The 15852-nt window shown below is 46.5% G+C and overlaps 1 protein-coding gene across 1 annotated transcript in view; it reads right to left on the minus strand.

Annotated features, from left to right (window-relative positions):
* LOC144797947 (extracellular calcium-sensing receptor-like) overlaps positions 1–15852 on the minus strand; it is a 164199-nt gene that overhangs the window by 70456 nt on the left and 77891 nt on the right. Inside the window, exons 3-4 of the mRNA XM_078668750.1 lie at positions 12164–12271; positions 189–416 (exon numbers count right to left, since the gene is read on the minus strand). Of these exons, the coding sequence (XP_078524876.1) occupies positions 189–416; positions 12164–12271 (336 nt within the window). The remainder of the gene's footprint in view (positions 1–188; positions 417–12163; positions 12272–15852) is intronic.

The following is a 15852-nucleotide window of genomic DNA, read 5'->3' on the forward strand; positions in this document are numbered from 1 at the left end:
GTTTCAGTCATTAATGCATAATCTTATTTTTTAGTTTCTCTCAACTCTCGATCCTTCCCTCAATTTTTTCATCTGCAATTGGAAACAAATGAGTTTGATATACACTAATTTTAAATACTTCATCTCAATGTATTCATCCCCATCTTATTTCCAGGACATAAACTCGTCCACTGTGTACATCTTGGTACCTCTGTGCCCGGCAAATTCCACTGGATTGCAGAGATGTTGATGGAGAACTTTTGTCCTTTGGGCAACCTGTCATCAAAGGTCCCCACCTTCACATAGTGAATGCTACCATCCGGTTTGATCTGCCAGTTTATTACGCTATAGATGGATGGTGGGTTGCCATGTTCATCAAAGTACATTTCCTCTCCAATCTTGTTCTTGAAACGAACACTCTTCATGAAATGCAGGAGCTGGCAGACAGAAGATAAACATAAAAGGTAATGTGGAGACATACAAATAAGGTAAATAATTGACATTACCTCATACCTAGTCTTTCTTTTGGCATCGTTGGAGCTTACTTTAATCTCACTCCTCATTTTTTAAAATTAAATAAATGCTGCCAATATAAAACAGTCTAGAAGCGAAAATCCTGAGCTCTGAAACATTTAATAAAGATCTATTGTGATACTGTGTACAAAGCAGAGAAACCTGTTCTTTCGACTCACACTATTACGCAGTGACTTCTCTGTAATAAATGTTCACAGATCAATCATATTCACAGTGGATGTTTCAGCATTTGGTTGTAAAATTAATGCCCTCTGAAAGGGTGAAAACCACAACTGCAGAACACAAGGTCCCATGCCAAAATAAACAGATAAAATGTGTCAAAAATGTGAAATATCATTCATCAAGAAAGGAAAATGCAATTTAAAAAAACATCTCATTCATGAATCTGAACAGTTTCTGTTATGTATTCTGATTATAATTAGTCGTCAAAAGTGAATAACATGGTTTATCATTTCCTTACCAGAAACACAAGACTGCTTCTAACATACCCTAATACCTAGGTTATTTAATGGCAAGGTGGCCAACACTGGAAAATGTAGAGGAAGAGCGCCTGGATATGTTAAATGGGCAGAAATGAGCAACTAAGGATAACATAATGGAACCACAGATGTGTTCTAAGTACCATTTCACATGTGACCTATCAATCAGTAACCCCAACCCAAGGTCTCAGAACTTGCCTGACTATGTATTTGCGATTTTGGGTTGATCTGGAGTTCACAATGGTTGATTTCATTAATAAGATTGTGTTTTAGTTTTCCATATTAGCATTATTTTTTTTCCATAGTAACACTGCTGCTAATAAATTCAACTTTAAGCTGCTGTTTGCTAATAACCTGTAAAGCTTCTGGTTCATCAAAATATTTAGGTTTCCCGATATCCATACACATTTGGGGTCATTAGTATGGCGGTCGGACTTTGTCTGCCCGCCATACACCCGGGAAACGGGACCACCCGCTGAGGGTGCGGAAGTCCCGCACTCCCAAATAGGGCGCGCCCGCCACACTGGCAGGCACATGGCGCATTTGTCACAATGCGGCGGGCGGTGCTTTTAGCACCGCCCGTCGCAGTTCCACAAAAGCAGGTTGGGCCTTTCAAAGCACAACGTGACAGTCACCAATCGGTGCCTGCCACATTGTACATTGAAATGCAGAGGGGATACCATAGGTACCCCCCATGTGCACACGCCACCCCACTGAGTCACTGGGGGCCCGCAACTGGCTCCCACAAGTAAAACCCGCATGCCATTCCGTGGCAGTAATGCCGCAACAGAAAGGCATTTTTCCGCCCACATTGTAATATGGCTGGCAGTGATTAACAGACACTGCCATCATATTGAACCCTTTTCCGCCCGGTCGACTTGTCAGCCAGGCTTAAAAGCGGCTGACGCTCTTTCCGTCCGCCGCGGAACCCCCAGCCATAATATTATGGTGGGGGGTCTTTGCTGCAAGGATGGTGGACGGATCACCCCCCGATGGTGACTACAGCCGGGCCGGCGGGGGCGTCCGCCCACCATCCTAATGGGGCCCATTGTCTTTAAATAGGCTAGCCATGGCATTTTTTTTGCAGCATTATATTTTAAGCAGTTGGAAATGGTATCCCCATTTAGTGCTGCATCTGGTCTGGATCAAATAGAATGGAGAGTTGACATATTAATGCAAACTTCCATATGGGCTATGCACAGTTTCCGCTGGCACGTAAATGAAGTGCAGCTTGGCCTGATGGCTAACTTTCTTTTCAGGCAATTGTTCTCAACTGTCTACTCCCAGAGGCCTGTACCATGAGAGGCTGTTGAAACACATGTCAATAACCATTATTGGTTTCAAAAGTGTCATTTCATGTCACAAAACTAAAACCTGAAGATACTAACTTTTTGAAATAAACCCTTCTATCTTCCCTCAAATGCTACCAGTTGTACCATTGATCAAAGAACAAGCCTAAATAGGAAAACGTGTTGGTACCTTTTCTCCACTCATGAAATGTGAATAGGACATGTACTTTGCCGGTTTTACAATCATGATGTAGGTTTTGCTAAGGTTTACGCTAAGACTTAATTGATTCATAAATATACCAAAACTTTATAGGAATCCCCGGAAACTGTTTCCGGTCTGGGCTAACAGAGCAGCATCATATGCATATAACAGAACAGGTACAGAAGGACAAAAAACTATTTGAGGCACATCACAGAACTATTTCTTAATGTTATCTATATATAAGAGAAAAAAAAGGGGGCAAGATGCACCCCTGCCTAACCCCCCTACACATTTTAAAAGGTGTAGTGCATTCTCCATTCCTTCCAATTAAAACACTAGTCCTAGTGTCAGTGTATAAATGTCTCAAGAAATGAATTAGTGCACTGTCAATTCCCAACTCAACCATGAGTGTCCAGTGCTTAGAGCGAATTACACAGACAAAGGTCCTCTATACGATTGACAAAATATTTAAAATGTATGAGGCGAGTAGAGGAACAATATCATTTGAAGGAAACAATTTTTAGGGTGGAGGTGAAGGAAGTAGGGCTGGGCATAGTGCCCCTATGCACACTACGCAAAATGTTGGAAAAAAAATTGTGGAAAACGGGGGCGCGCCCTGGGGGTCCGTGTGCCCTGGACAGGGGTCCCTCGTGCCTGGACAGACTCCCTGATCTCCCCGGCCTGGTTGGAGCCCTGCAGCCCCGGAGACCCGGAGCCCTGCAGCCCAAGCCCTGCAGTCCCCGAGCCCTGGAGCCCGGGAGCCCTGCAGCCCCGGAGCCCTGCTGTCCCGGAGCCCCGGAGCCCCCGAGCCCTGCATGCCCGGAGCCCTGCAAGGGCAGGCTGGAGCCCTCCCGCAGAGGCTCGGGCCGGCAGATTGGCGTCATTTCGGTCCCGGCCATCTGGTCGCCCCTCTCGCCTCGGCCATCTGGTCGCGACCAATGCTTTCCTATAGGGCGACCAGATGGCCGGGCTTCCCTGGAAGTCCCGATGAGGTGCCATTCGCCTCCCGGATCCCAGGCAGGGCTCCAGGAGGTCGGGCACATTTGCGCCCTGGGTCCCCTCTGTCACCTTGAGTGCACGGATTACAAGAAAGGGGGTAATTTTCCTCCGGATTACTAGGGGCAAGGGTATGCCCGGACACCCTCCCAGGAGGGCGGTTCCCTGCCGGGGACCAGATGGGCTGTGTTCCCGGGCAACACCTCCCAGGCGTCCGGGGCTCCCTCCTCCGGCCCGCGGCGTGGAAAAGTACCCGGGAAGCGCTCCATGGGTCCTGGGGCCTGCAACCCCTGAGCCCCGCAGCCCTGCAGCCCCCGAGCCCTGGAGTCCTGGAGCCCTGCAGCACCCGAGCCCTGGAGGCCTGTAGTCCTGGAGCCCTGGAGACCTGGAGCCCTGGAGCCCTGGAGCCCTGCAGCCCCCGAGCCCTGGAGCCCTGCAGCCCCCGAGCCCTGGAGCCCTGGAGCCCTGGAGCCCTCCCGCGGAGGCTCGGGGCAGGCAGATTGGTGTCATTTCGGTCCCGGCCATCTGGTCGCCCCTCTACCCTCGGCTATCTGGTCACCCGCCAAGCTTTCCTATGGGGCAACCAGATGGCCGGGCTTCCCTGGAAGACCCGATGAGGTGCCATTCACTTCCCGGATCCCAGCCAGGGCTCCAGGAGGTCGGGCACGTTCGCACCTAGGGTCCCCTGAGCCGTGCGGTGCGCACTTGTTCCCAGAAAGAGGGGTAGCCTTCCTCCGGATTACTAGGGACAACGTGCTCTCTGACCCCTCCCGGGCTGGCGGTTCCCTGCCGGGGACCAGATGGGCTGTGTTCCCGTGCAACACCTGCCAGGCGTCCAGGGCTCCCTCCTCCGGCCAGCGGCATGGGAAAGTACCCGGGAAGGGCTCCATGGGTACTGGGCCCTGCAACCCCGGAGCCCCGCAGCCCTGCAGTCCCCGAGCCCTGGAGTCCTGGCGCCCTAGAGCCCTGGAGCCCTGGAGCCTCGGAGCCCTGGATCCCTGGAGCCCTGGAGCCCTGGAGTCCTGGAGTCTCAGAGCCCTGGAGCCCTGGAGCCCTGGAGCCCTAGAGCCTCGGAGCTAAGGGGCAGGCAGATTGGCGTCATTTCGGTCCCGGCCATCTGGTCGCCCCTCTCCCCTCGGCCATCTGGTCGCCCGCAATGCTTTCCTATGGGGCGACCAGATGGCCGGGCGATTTAGATTGTGTGACTGATATTGGGTTGGATAATTCTCATCCGCAACTCCCCGATGCTCCCATACATAAAATAGCGGAGGAGCACCAATATTGGCAGTAGAGATGGGGGCTGATAGATTCCTGAGGAGCCAACACCCTGGGGAGAGGGATTATTCCTTTTTTTCAGCAAAGCATGAGCTCCATGTTCGCTTAGATGCTATATTGTGTCCTCCGGATGTGCATGGGGGAGTCAGAACTAGTGAATACCTGGCCAGAACGCTCTCAGACCATAACCCGATATTAGTAAGTCTGGAGTGGACCAGTGAAAGACCCAAAATTCCTATCTGGCGCTTGAGACCTGAAGCACTAGAAGACCAGGTGGGCACCGATATTGGGCAACATTTTTTAGAAAATGCCAATACGGCGACAAACCTACTTATAGAATGGGACGCCTTTAAACCTTTCATCAGGGGGATTTGGATTTTACAGATGGTGTATAGATGGTGGGCACATGGAAGGTCCTCTTGCAAGACATGCAGTTGACAGAGTGACAACTCCGCGAGATTGAGAAAGAAAGAGAAGATGGATACACATGGGGAGCTTCTGGGGGCTAAAGAAACAATGGCAACCCATATAGAGCAACTTTGTTGCATTGATTACAAAAACTATACAACCCGAGCCCACACAGAGGGGGACAAGTCCGGGGCTCTCCTGGCTTGGTTGGCTAACCAGGCTAGAAGGAGGACAGTGATACTGGAGCTCCGAGTGCCGGAGGTCGAGACCCATTATAGACAGCAGGATATTGACACCCAGTTTCTGAACTACTACACTGACCTATATCAGAGTAGACTGGCTCGTCCACTGAGGTTATAGATGAGTTTGCTTCTAGGAGAGGTGGAGCTCCTGGGATTTGACAGGGAGGCAGCGATTAACCTAGGCAGAGACATAAAGATCGGCAAGGTGAGAGGGGCCATTGAGTGCATGGCCATAAATAAGATGCCAGGGACAGATGGGCTACCTGTTGAGTTTTACTCGACGTATGTCAACATATTGGTTCCCAGGCTGGTGGCTCTATATCATCAGGCAAGACAAAAGAGGCAATTGCCTGGGACGACAAGGGAGGTGGTAATTATTCCACTACTCAAGCCAAGGAAACCAGCTTGGGACAGAACAGCAAACCGGCCACACTCCATGCTTAATCTGGACTACAAATCCTGAGTTGGATACTGGCCTCCAGCTTCCTTCTGCATATGTCGCCGTTAATACATAGAGACCAAGCAGGCTTTATCCCCACCAGAAACACGGCAATTAATGTTAGACGGCTCCTACGTGTGTTAGAAGTGGACACCTACCGGATGGACGAGGAATCGGTTTTCGCTGTTGATATCGAAAAGGCGCTTGATAGTCTTGAATGGCCTTACTTATTCCGCATGATGCGGAATCTTGGGCTGGGAGCAGAGTGTGTAGAATGTATGTCCTTCTTGTACAAAGACTGCGCTGCCAAGGGGTTTGATATCAGATGCCTGCACAGTGGGTCGAGGAACAAGACAGGGATGCCTGTTATCGCCATTACTGTTTGCCCTAGCAATGGTGCCCTAAGAGGCCCGTGCTAGGTCGCTGGCGCTACTAAAAGGCCTGACAGAGTCAGGACAGGTCCAACACATAGTGCTATATGTGGACGTCTTACTGATGTTCTTAGCTGACTCGAGAGAGGCATTGCATGGGGCTAAGGAGCTCTGTATGCCTTGAGAAGATTGGCAGGGCTAAGAGTTCATTGGGTGAAGTCGTGTCTACCCGGCTGGAACAAACAGAGTAGGGCCACCAGTGACTGAAGGTGTGATGATCGGAGGATAGATGCTTCACGTTCCTGGGCACCCAATTATACCATGCACAAGGGGATCTGTTGGAAGGCAACATAGGGAGAGCGCTACAGGGCACCAAAAGTAGCTTCAATTTCAGGGGGACCCTTCAACTATCGCTGGTGGACCGAGTTGCCCTCCTAAAATTGTAACCTTGACAGTACTTTTGTACTACTTTGGAACACTCCCAATTTGGATACCAGCCAAACTATTTACCCAGCTCAAAACCATGATCTCTGGGTTTTTATGGGAGACTGGGAGACAGAGGGTTGCATTCAGCACCCTGATGCAGCCCAGAGCAGATGGAGGCTTGCCTGTGCCTGACTTTGAGGCCTACTATCTTGTGGTCAGCTGCAGTGGTACACAACGTGGATGGCAGGGTGACTCAGGGGGACTGTCTGCCAGAGACTATGCCCTGAGCCTGCAGCTCCTACCGCAGATACTGTTGAAGCTCCCCAAATGGGATCATCCGGAAAATGCTGGAATAGGGCTCTGCGACGAGCACAGATTTGTTGCCCCCAGGGACCGGAGATACCACTGACTATATGTGAGGCTCTACCCCATGGGGGTATTGTCATAGACTAGAGGCTTGGGGGGCACTGAGAATATCCACCATAGGAGATTTGTAGGAAGAGAGCACTATGCTCCCATTTAACGATGTCCGGGAGAGGTCCGACCTGCCAGGGGGAGATTTTCTCCTACACTCAGCTCTCACGGCAGCTATAAGAAAACACTGGTAGGAGGGACTCTCCGAATATCAGACGTCAACCATCTGTCAATATCTAGTGACAGCAGCACAAACCTTTAAGGCTATCACTTGCCTCTATAGATGCATATCACATTATACACAAGAACCCCTTACTGAGTTGTGTCTCAAATGGGAGGCAGATCTGGGCGAAGCTATAGCTGAAAGACCCTGGGGAGAACTAGTGGAGAGAGCTTGGAAAAGCACGAGGAATGCTAGATTCCAGCGACTGCACTTCTATGCCTTGAACAGAGAGTACCTTAACCCGGGCAAGATTAATGAATTCTTTGCTACACAATCGTTTGTCCCCACTGCAATCTGGAGGGCGCAGGATTTCTGCATATGTTCTGGGACTGGCCAAACCTGTGTATCTTCTGGGAAGGGGTGACCACAGTCTTGGCGAATGTGAAAGATAGGGAGGTGGTAGCATCTCCAGGTTACAGTCTGCTACACTGGTCCCCCCACACAGCCAGGAATAAGGTCACAAGTACGTTTTTAGATCTGGGACTAGTATTGGCTAAAAGGGACATCACTAGCCACTGGAAGATGAGGGGAGGCCCTAATGTAACCAGACGGATGAGAGAATTTGAAAAATTAGCAGAGTGCGCAGGGACATCTTAAGGATTTGGGGGGCCCTGGGCCAAACGTATTTTGGGGGCCCCTTTTGGGAAGATATTTGAATTCATGATTCAATTTAAGCTCTTTCATGCAGTCTTTAAACAGATCCTAACAGACATACTCGTCCAAATTCTAAATGTGTTTAATCAGGGATAGTGACTGGTGTTTTCATTATTGTAACACAGCAGTTGCTCACTAATATTGCTGCAAAAAATCTTTGTGACACCCTCCCATTTCTTATATGTGAGGTCCTGGATTGATCTAAAAAAAGTTTTTTGTATGGATGCTGCATGAAACAAACACATTTCTCTTCGCAAAATGTCTGTAACAGACTCTCACATATAGCCAACAATTAAAATTAAATTAAAGGTAAAATGGTATTAAAAATAAGCTGTTTAAGAATTAGTAAATGTCATCAGGGCAAGACTTTCTGCAGAACAGGGCTTGTTCTCTAAGGGGGGCCCCCTGTTAGACTGGGGCCCTGGGCCAGAGCCCAATTTGCCCATGCCTTAAAACGTCTCTGAGAATGCGAGGGAGCAGGTATAATGCAAATAGCAACAAGCATTGGCATAGCCAATAGGTCTCACATTTGGGACCTTATAAGTGTTTAGCCATGCAACAGTTGATGTTGCTGCACCAAGGATATTGTGCTGGATCACAAAACACTTATAAGATTCCCAAAGGTGAGACTTATTGGCTATGCCAATGCTTGTTGCCAAGCATTTGCAATGCAATCGGTCTCACCTTTGGGACCTTATAAATATTTAGCGATGCACCCTTTTATTTCACATTACTACAACAAAGCTGGTTTTGTTTGTGCTTGCCAACTGCTAATACGGTCTATTAATGACGGCATCTCCAGCTGTGACAACGCTACATGTTGGCCTGGTGATGACATATTAATAATCTCTAAAGTCAGGTGTGTTCATGTGATATCAATTTTGAGGAAGTAATAATTAATTTGCTAGCCTGCATAAACAAACCTCCTTTGTGGCACAAATGTCGCAACTATGCATATTTAAGCAACAAACCATTAGAAGGACTACCATCATAATAGAAATTGCATTTTAACCCTAATGGTTATTTTCACTTCTGGAATAATTATTTTTGCTGCATGGTTGAGAAGACACCACCTGTACGGATTTTCATTACTCCTTGTAACCTATGTAAATAGTATTGCTGTTAACCAAGCAAACCATTAACATTCAGGTTACCTGTATGATGGGATTCCAGCAGTATGCCAGAATCTTAGGCACAAACTTTTACCATCCTAATGGCACGTGTCGCCACAACGTAATATAGCTCCCTGCGAATTGTGACCAACAGATGTAATGCGACGATTTATCTTTTAATGAAAAAAAGGACTGATTGATTGCTTATTGCATTGCAAGCAAGCCAGGGTGTTTTGTGCGCGCGCGGAAAGAAAAAAAAAGCGCGCGAGTGGTGCACGCGTGCACCCCAGCAAAAGTAAAACAAGAAAAGACAAGCGTGCACGCCTCGCTCTGCAAGTTAAACAAGCAACAGAAAATTGGAGAGGCGGAGCAAGGCGCGTGCCCTAGTGGGCATAAAAGCAAGCTGGTGGCTGCCTTTGGCAGCACTTTGAAAACCTGCTTACTAAATGTCTCGCCAGCGCATGGCTTTAGCGAGACCTAAAAAGGACAGGGAGAGAGAAATCTTTGGAAAGAGCTAGGGCATGGATAGCATTGGTGGAGCGCCTAAAGCATCCGGATGAGGAAAGGAAAGACAGCCTAGTAGAAGAGGTTCCTGACAACGGCGACTAACACCCCCACACACCAATACCGAATCCAGTAGATTGCAGCACATTAGTCTGGGCGCACGGCCTCAATTGTTCTCCAACCCAGAGTTTAGCAGCACAGTCCCACTAGGGCAAGAGACGAATCAAACATAGGGAAACTCTAGTGTAGAAAGATATGGACTGATTATAAGCGACACACCTGGGAGGAGGGGAGGGAGGGAGACTCATTGTTGGAGGGTTGGATTTGAACACAAGGACTGATAGAAGCGAACTACATGGCTTAATACATAACTTTATTATGCTGTTACAATGTAAGGGGTTTCCGAGATTGGCCGTCTGGCCATTGAAATGTATCTTTTTTATTCCATTCCACAACTGGGAGTAATGAGCCAATGTGATAAAAGTGTTTGCTTCTTTCCTTTTTTTTCCTTCTTTGCTTTCACCTATTGTACCTGTAATCAGCACCTCATTATTGTATGCCTGCTTGAAACCTAATAACACCTGTAAAAAAATAAATGGGATAATATAGGAATTACCTAAGTACACTTTAGAAATGTAATTTTCAAATAGGAACAAGTAACTGGTTCCTTTTTGGTATCTCTGGAGTCGTAGTTTTAAATTCTAACTTATGGTGAATGCCCAATTTCTGACGCTCCCTCATTATCACTCAATAATATTAAAGGAAGTAATATTACATTGTGCTGAGTTTGATGGTTAGCTGTACTAAATTTAGTATTACAGAGGGCCAAATCTAGATTTTGGTGGACTGTACTCATCCGCCACACTGACAGACTACCATCTGCCAATTTAATGAACACTGCTGAACCAGTTGTGATCTCTCTACCTTGACATGACTGGTCATCATAGCCGTACCTTAAATGGAACAAAATGTTTGGTGGACGGCTGCCATCAGTACTGATGACCGTTTACCCAACTTTAACACACTTTTTGTTTTTCAAAAAGAACCCCCCAAAGTTGCTATTGAAAAAATATAAAATGATGACCCCTGCACCCGAAGGAGTTTTTTCCCTGAGTTAGGGTGCCTTATTTGTTTGTTTCCAGTGCCTATTTGAAAGGTTTTACTTTGGTGGTGATGCACTGAAAAAAAGGACATCACACTATCTTTAATAATTACGGTGAGCAGTGCAATTTTCTTCCTCAGATATCTTCTGCTTCCCAGGGCCATCGAAGGAAACTTTCCATGGACTGACTCAACGGGTCTTTGTTGGAGAAAAGATGACAGACTTCCGAACCCTAAATAGATCAAGTAAACTGCCATTTTGGTAGCCAGGGTACTCTGTCAGGCATAGGAGAAAGTACCCTGCCTGTCAAACTATAAATAATCCATACATAATTTATGGAACATTGGAGTGTAAAACAGTTTTGATATGTTGCATATTCAGAAACCTCCCAGTACTAACACCAGCTCAGTACATATTTGCTTTTAAATGTTCACACATTGATATGCTAAACTAAAGGGTTGCAAGTCAATTAAGACGGTTAAAAACAGCAAAATAAACGTTGTTGTTAGCCATGAGTTATGTTTTATAATGAAATTACAGGCCTGGACTCCCTCTGTCCTCCCACACCATCACCCACAGTGAACTCTGTCCTAAGAAATTGTCCCGTTTGTTAAAATTACAAGATTGATGATGATACAGAGAGGGATTCTATCAATTATATGGCGTTTCATCCAGAACTTTGGCCTCTATTATGGTACAATACGTCAACTGTGAAGAAATCATTATTAATTTTCTTTTTGACAATGAAACATTGAACTGAAACATTGAACTCCACTCACCTGCCAGTGTCTGAAAGTACTGAGAGAGGCACACACATCATTATGAAATAACCTGTGACTTGGCATACAGGAGACCATGTTCATTAAAGAGTGTGCCACCACATAAGCAGCATTGTAGATATTGTAGAGACGTCTCACGTCAAAGTCGTTATAGTATTTGCTAGAGAACTTTTCCAGTTTTTCATATCCTGTACATGTGACGTTGGTTTTGATTAGCTCACCACTGGGCAGAGCAACAAAAGATTCTTGGTTTGGCCAATGACATCCTATTGCCTGTTCCCAGAAGGATTTCACAAAAATGTCATCTGGTAACTTAGAAGGATGTATTTTGAGCAGAAATTCATTAAAGTCTGGTATCTGTAGGGTGTATGGGGTCAAGCCAATGGTGCCCTTCAGCATATTGGCAAATCCCTCTGTTAACAAAATGGGAGAGGTGGACCAGCCTTCACTGCCAATCCACACTTTGTCCGAAACATTCTGCCTCACAAGTTCCTTCATTACAGGTGTCAAATAAGGGTCAGAACAAAAGACAAGGATAACACGAGCTGAAGATCTCTTGACTTTATTTGTAATAAAGAGGATTTTGGACTCTGTTGGTACAATGGGGAATGATTCATCAAAGGCGATGCAGACACCGGCTTCTATAAGCTTGCTCCTCAAGATCTGAGAACTCAGTCTGCCATAGTCATCCTCTGTGGACAACATCCCAATCCAGGACCACCCAAAGTGAATCACGAGCTCAGCCAGCAACTGTGCCTGGGTATCATCACTGGGAATGGTTCGGAAGAAAGACGGGAACATCTGTTTGTTACTGAGAATTGGGGAGGAGGAGGCATAACTAATCTGGGGAAGAAGACAACAGTCATGAAAATATGTCATTAGAGTCAAAGGATCGTCACATGCTACAAGCAAGACCAGAAGACGTTCAAGGTAGTGCACATATTGTTTAAAATGCCAGTTGTAATAAAACCCTATTGGTGACTTGTTTGCTGTTAAAACATATGCTCTACATTTGTTAATTCCTTTTTTGCATCCATAGCTAAATTGTATATACATGCAATTATCTACATTATTAGGTTGGTCTCACAGAGGCATAACTGAAATGTAGTACCTAGTCATATGTGATACCTTTAGCTAATCCTATGTCAATACTTATAATGTTAAACTACAAGCCACACAAAGCACATGTTCCGGCCTAAAAAGCAAAGTCTGCCTAAATATGTTAACCATGGCACTGTGGCACTTATCATCTCAGCAGGCACTAAAGATCTGTCTTCATTACTTAGCCAATGTAAAGGTCTGCCAAGGGTGCCAATTGCATTCAAAGGGTGATCATTAACAAGTATATCATGTTATAATATTTAATGATAAGGTATGCTATTTAATGATGCTGTGTTTTCTATCTTGAGCATTCATGAGGTACTATTCAGTCTGCACATGTTGGTTTTCCAAATGAGTTTCTTCAGGAGGAGGAGGATGTTTGATTGTGCCCTTATTTTAGGAGTAATAAAAAGTGTGGCTTAGAAGATGACACTTCTCCCCAAAGCGGAGCACATCAAGGTTTAGAATGGATTTGGTGAGATCATGCAACCTTCTCAGTTCCCCTCCCACCAGGTATTAAAATGTCATATCATAGGTTGTCTCCATAGGGTGGTTGTGAGTCAGATTTCACATTTTATGACCCTCAGCTGAATGAAAGTGAGCTACTGCATAGTTATGGTCAGTTGTTATTGTCTTTTGGATCTTTGTATGAGCAGCACACTAGTTCACTTCCAAAAAGGGGCAAGAATGGGTCAGTGTATGAACAGCAGACTGAGAGATTGTGAACAAGAAAATTATCTTTCTAACAATAGTTTTTCAAACTCTTGACACTGATAAGATAAGATTGTATAGATTGTTTGTTCTTTGGCCTTGGGATGATCTTTTTTTTCAATGATTCAAGTGGACTCTATTTCATTGACATGTCTTCTCACGTGAACTTCAGCCTCTTGTAATTCTAAAGTAAGTTCCCTATCTTGTTACCTTCTGTTCTCATGTTTGTCATTTTCAAGAAAAGAAACAACTCCTCCAATCTTCTAGTCAGTGTTGGGCTGGGCTGGCCTGTCCAGAACTTTGGCATTACCAGATGGACTCACTTGAAAGGGTTGTTTTTGAGGAAGATTTCGACCACTTTAGACGCCATTGTGTAGCACCCTGAACAGGCGGCAGGTCCATACCCATACCTGGAAAGCATAAGTGCCAAAGTATGCCAGGCATAGTGGCAACGATCAGCGTGCATGCAAAGATAGAATCCACTCTCAGCCTACCGTGTTTTGACATCATACTGCAGCGGCAAGCAGAGCTGGTGATGGCCTTTGTGGGTTTCAGGAGGTTGCATCCCATATGGACCACAGACGCCGGCAGTTGATCCTGTGCACTGCTCCTGCTATGGGACCCAAGTCAACTACTGGTAGGGGAGGGTGAGTGCCCCCCCAGCCCAGAGTACTCACTTTGGCGCATACTGCAAGCGCAATTGCAGTGTCTACTTCTGCTCCATGTTTGGGGTGCCAACACCAGAACATAACCCAGAAAGAGCTCCCAGCAGAGGGAAATACGAGGAGTGGGACCAAACCTCCCCAGCAAAGCCTGCTCGGTTCTACAGTGCTGGAGTTGCTACACGGCTCCCCTTCCAAGTCAGCGTCCGGGCAGAATCGACAACTATCCGCTCTGCCACCCGCACAGGAAAGAATTCAGAGAGATGCACAGGATCAAGAGCGCCCACAACAGGATGAGGGTGTTGCTTCAGCGGAGGATGCCACAGTCCCAGTCTCACCCTTAACTTCAGCCTCTGGGGAGATGCTGCATGAGACCCAATCTTCAGCAGAGGAGGTAAAAAAAGATACAATCAAAGGGGTGCTGGTAGAGGAGGATGACAGGGGTAATCTTAGAGACACAGCATGGGAAAGCACAGGAGAAGGCGCTCAACTACATGAATTCCCTCAGGGGAGCAACTCACATCATGCAAAGGTCACATCGGGCAATATCACAGAAGGGAAAAAAGCCCATATGAAAACTCTGAAGGCCCGGGAGAAGATGCGATAGCCCCTGTGGGCTCAATACAGAAGGAGAAACTCAGTCCTCCAGTCTAAGGGGGAGGGGTGACTGGGCAATGACTGGGTTCATGACTCAGAGACCAACCACTGTTATTTCTCCTTACCAGACGGAACTTGGTCTGTAGATGGGTCAAAGTCAAGCACGGATTTAAGTGAAACTGAAAGTCGATCTGGCAGCTGCTGAACAAAAAGTGATCAGGAAAACCGCAGGAGGTAGGTGATCGTAAAGGCAGTAAATATATCAAATGGGATTACTCCTTGGGTCATCAGCTGGTAGGAAGAGGTGAAACGGGGCTTCAAGAGGCTCACTCAGCATAATCCCTTACTCTGAACACGATTTTACAGTGCGTTATGGCACATTGCGTAGAGGCTTGCCAGGAAAGCCGCCGCTCACAGGGGGCGAAACGTAAACTGCAGGGGTCTGTCACAAGATAGACAAGGCATGTACGGCTATCACTGAATGGTTGTCAAACCTGGAGCTCAGAGCTGTTGCCCTTGAAACAGATATTGCCAGCACCCGTGGTCAAATGGAAGCCCATGCATCCCAGCTTATTGACATCGAGTGGAAGCTGGAAGACCAAGACAACGGCCAAAGGCACAGCAACTTCTGTATTTTTAGGGATTCATTAGGAAAGGGAAGGATCTGACATGCGGGTGTATATGGTAGAGCTGCTTCACCAAACCTTTCCATATCTAGAAGGATGGGACTGGCACCATGAGATCCAAAGAGGATACCAGGTCCCCTTTACCCTGCGACGGGCAGTAAAACCTGAAGCAAAACCCAGTGCTGTGCTGATATACTTCAGAAACTACCTACTGAGACAGAACATTTTCAAGAAAGCTAGGGTGGAAGCACGAAGGTCTGCTGAGAACTTTTCATTTTTAACCAGGCCATATTTATGTCACATAACTGTTGAGCGGCGTAGGTGCTTCCACCAAATGATTAAGCCATTTCAGGATAAGGGCGCACAGGCAAGGGTGGTTGAGGAGGGGGCAAGTGGGAGAGTACTGGTGGTTGATGGTGGTGGGTTGGTGTAGTAGACGAGAAAAAAACAGAGAACCAGCAAACAATTTATGATTTCAGTGTAGTTATTTTCAGAATGTGCATTTGTTTTTTGTCTGTTATTAGTATGGGTCGAATGTCTATTTGTTCAATAAACATTGATGGTCTTAATGACAAGGTAAAATGTTGCAGGGTGGACAAGACATTAGGTCTCTAGGGTTTGATATAATATGTCAACAGGAAACTCACATTCTGTGGAATTGGATAAGATCAATTTCAATCCCAGGATATACAATGATGGCCTGTTCCAACCAGACTACTACGATTAG

This window comes from Lissotriton helveticus, chromosome 12 (genome assembly GCF_964261635.1).
Source record: "Lissotriton helveticus chromosome 12, aLisHel1.1, whole genome shotgun sequence".
Lineage (NCBI taxonomy): Eukaryota > Metazoa > Chordata > Amphibia > Caudata > Salamandridae > Lissotriton > Lissotriton helveticus.